This window comes from Misgurnus anguillicaudatus, chromosome 1 (assembly GCF_027580225.2).
Source record: "Misgurnus anguillicaudatus chromosome 1, ASM2758022v2, whole genome shotgun sequence".
Lineage (NCBI taxonomy): Eukaryota > Metazoa > Chordata > Actinopteri > Cypriniformes > Cobitidae > Misgurnus > Misgurnus anguillicaudatus.
Genome location: NC_073337.2, coordinates 6247893 through 6253002, shown reverse-complemented (window position 1 = coordinate 6253002; position 5110 = coordinate 6247893). Strand labels below are relative to the sequence as shown.

Sequence of the window (5110 nt, the reverse complement as noted above, 5' to 3'; positions counted from 1 at the left end):
ACACACACACACACACACACACCCACACACACACACACACACACACACACACACACACATTACCTTTTTAAGCCCAACTGCAGCAAATGGGGAACGGGGTACAGAGAGTGAGGCAGAGCAGTGCCATTGAGTAGAGCGGTGCTGAGGCAGAGGGGAGGAGGAGAGGGACGGGAATGTTACGTTGTAGGTTCAGTAGACTTGTTATTCTCTGCTTTTCTACAATGATTAGCTGAAACTGCTTCACCACGCTGCTGAATCGTGTTGTCAGACAGGAGTACCGCACGTGCATATTTGCCACAGAACTAACATGTCCGTAGTTTAGAGGGGCAAGTCCTACCAGCGTACTATGTCGTCAAATTGCGCACTTGCTACGCAAACGCGTACATTGGCAGGTTTGTGTCACGTGGGGCGGTGTGCTGGCTACATGCGGAAATGAAAGCAGACAAGCGCTCCAGCCCAATATTACACGTTAAAGCAGCGGTGTCCACTCCTGCTCCTGGAGGGCCGGTGTCTCTGCAGAGTTTTATTCCAACCCTAATCAAACACACCTGATCCAGCTAATCAAGGTCTTACTAGGCAGACTAGATACTTTGAGGCAGGTGTGTTGAGGGAAGTTTTAGCTAAACTCTGCAGGACACAGGCCCTCCAGGACCGACTTTGGACACCCCTGCGTTAAAGGCAGGTCAAAACAGACATTCATGCATAACATTTTTAACCCGTTTGCGTTCATCCTACCAGGAGGGAAAATAAATTTCCAGGACAACGCAAGCGTTTCCAGGACATTTGATGTTTCCCCCCATTTTTTATGTGTTTTCCAGTACTGGAAAATTGGTCTTTCATTTTCCAGGTTTTCCAGGTTTTCCAGGACGCGTGGGAACCCTGTATATTCTCTGAAGACGAAGCACTGCCGCATGGGCGGAGTGATCTGCTCGCAGCACACGAGAAGCCCCTGGTGAGGAGCAGAGAGTTCGGTCAGAATTGTGCAAATCACTCCGCCCATGCGGCAGTGCTTCGTCTTCAGAGAATATAGTTCTCAGTATGTATACTGTTAAAAGATCGCTGTGTCTCATATCACCTTGTTATTTGTACACGGTTTGACTATACAAATCACAACACACAAATAGGAAAACGATCGCGCCATTCCGTCACCCATTGGGAGCAGCACGCCAGCTAAAGCCACCCACCTCCAGTCTTTGTGCTAAGCTAAGCTAGCGGGGGCCGCGCCAGACAGAGCCACAGCACGCACGGAGATGAGAGAGGTATGTATGGACTTATCTAACTCTGGGGGATACGGTGAATAAGCTAAATTCCCAAAATGTGGGCGTGTTCCTTTAATAAAGCTACATACTCAAAACCAAGAGCTTTTTTACAGGAGCAAAGAATTCTGCATCTAAAAGTTTGATATAAGCAAATGTTCATTTCAGAGTGTTCATTTTATTTACAGAAAAACTTACAAATGTTAAATATAAATTTAAAGTAGTAAATAAAACACAAATACGTTTTGGTGCAAATTGCTGGCACTACCTGGATTGAAATTTTTACGCATGCTAAGTGTGTCCCATCGGATGTTAATTCTACATGCACGCTTGGGATCTTCACGCCCACTAGAATACTTAGGCCAAATACAAAAAAAAGTTCCCTGATAATCGGGGCAATTTCGCATTAATTATCGTGGACGTATCGCCTGCGATATGTATGCGATATGGCCCAAATTGTCAGGGAACTACGGCTCTGTGCAGTTCATGTCGCGCCATCTGAAAACAGCTGATGGCGATTTAATACTAATCAAGGAACCGGCATTACTGACGTGATGCACGTGGTATCGCATGCGATTTATCGTGCAGCCCTATTAATAAAATAACTTAAATACAATGTAAAATTTTGTGCATTACAAAACATACTAGGAGTGGCCCACTAGTTTCATTTAGGGCTATTAATTAGCATTAAACATAACTCTGTAAGAGATGGATGAGTGTGTAAAGAACAAATCTGCCATTGCTATATAATTAATTAGGCCTAGACTGGTGACATGATTTGATAAAATTCGATTAAAATCAACACTGTGTGTGTCATCATGTTTGTATTACTGTTTTATGCTATTCATATGAATTGGGTGTGTAATCAGAATGTGAAAATTAAACGTTTTTGCCACTGTAGTAAGTAAATGTTTTTTCATCTTCTCATTTGCAGAAAATGCTCTGAAAAAGAAATCACAATGCATTAGCAGAGCTACTGGTATATGCAGGAAGATTGTAGGCCACTTCTCCCATAGTTGGAAAAAAAGAGTGGCCTTGAAGGAAGCACAACGAGAACTCAACCTCCCAGAGCATGCCATGGTGACAGACTGCTCAACACGATGGGGTTCCACTCAGAAAATGATAGGAAGAGTCCTGGAGCAGCAAAGTGCATTGTCCAAGGTTCTCTCTACAGACCGCAAAGTGCGACACCTACTCCCCTCATGGCAGGACCTGGAGGTCTTAGAATCTGTGAACAAGGCACTCAGCCCGCTCCAGGACTTTACGGATGCCTTATCTGGTGAACGTTATGTGAGCATATCTTGTGTGAAACCTGCTCTGCATCTTCTGAACACCTCAGTGTTGGCTGAATACGAAGCAGATACTGACCTGACCAAATCACTGAAATCAAATATTCTTAGCTACCTCAACAACAAATATGAAGACATGCAGGACTTGCTAAACTTTACCACTTTCCTAGACCCAAGGTTCCGAACACAATACATTTCTGAAGAAGAGACCCAGACCTTAAAGGAACGAGCCATCACTGAGTTGATAGTGAGTGAAACCACAGAGTTTACTTAACTGGTAAGAAAAAATGAAATGTAACAAATTTGTATAACATGTGCATTGTTTATTTGTTTCAGGAAATTCACGGCCAGCAGTCTGTAGCCCAAAGAACTGCAGTGATGGAGAATGATAGCAGGGATGTAGAAAGTCCACCTGCTGCTAAAGCCAAGAAGAAAACCCTGGCCAGTTTCTTTAAGGAAACCACATGCACAGCATCAAGAGCCCCATTGTCATCCACATTTGATTCCATGTCACAGTTAAGAGAAGCAGTGGCCTCTGAACTCAATGTTTACATTTACATGCCATGTGTAGACCATGTAGAAGATCCACTAAAATGTGGAAGTTACACAAAGTAAACTTCCCTAGGCTATGCAAACTAGCACAAAAATATATGTGCATACAAGCAACAAGCTCTGCATCAGAGAGAGATTTTAGCGGCAGTGGTAATTTTGTGTCAAATCATCGCTCTTGTCTGAAACCAGATAAAGTTGACATGCTTGTGTTTTTGGCAAAGAATCTCTAATGTGATATGTTTAACTGTTACAGTATTTGGAAGTACCAGTTGGTCTTTTAAATCATCATTAAAAGATTTAGTGGTTTGAGTTTAATTAAGTGAACCACAATTTTATACAATTTCCTTTTCAAAAGAGATTATACAGAGCATATGTTATCCTGAGTAAATGTCCATGTTTGTTTGGACAAAATCTTATTTTTGTGAAAATTTTTGTTTTTATTTGTTTTTTTTAATGTAGCTATAGTTTTGAGAAAACGTTTACATAAATGCAAATGTTATTTCATTTTGTAAAAAAAAATACTTTGAAAACATTTCTAGTTTTACAAATACACATTTTAGCATTATCACTAAACTGTGTGTGCATTTTCCTTAAAACCCATCAAGTTGACTCATGATACCATTAATTATAATCACAATAGCACATCGCAATATTAGCAGCAATAACCGCAGTGGGATAAATTACCCAAATCGTGCAGCCCTAAATCACAGTAACAGTAATCATTGCGCCTCTACAAGTCTATAATGTATAAATTTGGTGTACAAAAGACAGGGTTAAATGAAGAAATGTATTTTTTATTATTCACAAAGGAAAAATATTGTGTCACCAGTGAAAAGCACACATTAAAATAAACAATGACATAATTTACATCTAAAAATGTCCTGCACAAAATAAAAACAAAGCAAAAAATATATACAAAAACCTTGTGTATATATACATACAGTATATAATAATATAAATATAAAGAGTGGTGGCAGAATCTGATTAGACACAGCAATGCACTACTTGCACGTAGACTCGTGACGTACTTCCGCTTTGAAGTACTAGCGCTCGCTGAGTTCCGGTTGTCGGCCATTGTTTTGGAAGTTGGAGGAAATGTTCAGAAAAAAGTGTGTTTATAGATTTCAGAGACAGCAGAAGGTATACAGCGCACACTGCTGTGTTCCGCTGTGTACATCTTCAGATAAATTTAACGGAACTTTAAGTTTTCACGGTTTTCCTGCAGATGTCGACCTTAGAAAACGGTGGCTTGTGAACATACGCCGAGACGATTTTTGTCCTACCAGCAATTCTAAGGTTTGCAGTAAACATTTCACCCGTGATCAGATTATTGAACCGCAAACACCAGAGGCACGGAGAAAGTTAGTAACTGGCGCTGTGCCAGTGCTCTTCGCCTGGAATGATTACTAGGTTAAAGCATTGCAGCCCGGTGTGTGGGATAGAAGAGAGAGGCCTGCTGAAGTGGTTTCCGCTGAACCTGTGCCCGTGGACGTAACGATGGATCATGATTACTGTAGCATTCTCGATCCCTCTTCATTAGACCTGGCATGTGCTAAAATAGAAGAACTCTCTAAAGTGGAGGAGCTGCAAAAACAGCTACATGAGCTACACGTTCAGCGTGATTTTGGATTGGAGTGGTTTGCCGGCTCAGATGAGGATATCAGATTTTACACAAGGTAAATCTAAAAATGCACATGTGATTACATATACTCAGTTTTAGATGCATGTAAACAATTAGTAAACCCTAATGTATTCAGTATAAGACTTCTGCTTACAGGTTTCCCAGCTACCGTCACCTGATGTCATTCTGGTGGCTAATCGAGCCATCCGTACACAAAATCATTCGCGTGTCCAGATCTAAATCTGCTGCTAGAAAGCATGAAGATATCACACGTGTACTGCCACCATCAGAGGTAGGTTATATACTTGCATGCACACAATAAGTGAATGTACATGTGTCACAAGGTGACGATCTTTTTGGGCGGAACCAAAAGTTGGGAAAGTTTGGTTCCG

General features: G+C 41.3%; 1 protein-coding gene across 1 annotated transcript; it reads left to right on the top strand.

Moving 5' to 3' along the window:
• The first annotated feature begins 1879 nt into the window (after positions 1-1879).
• LOC129431625 (E3 SUMO-protein ligase ZBED1) lies at positions 1880-3724 on the top strand. The gene is made up of 2 exons (XM_073857469.1): positions 1880-2792; positions 2882-3724. The coding sequence occupies exons 1-2, from the start codon at positions 2334-2336 to the stop codon at positions 3158-3160; spliced, it is 738 nt and encodes a 245-aa protein (XP_073713570.1). The 5' UTR covers positions 1880-2333; the 3' UTR covers positions 3161-3724.
• The last annotated feature ends 1386 nt before the right edge of the window (positions 3725-5110 follow it).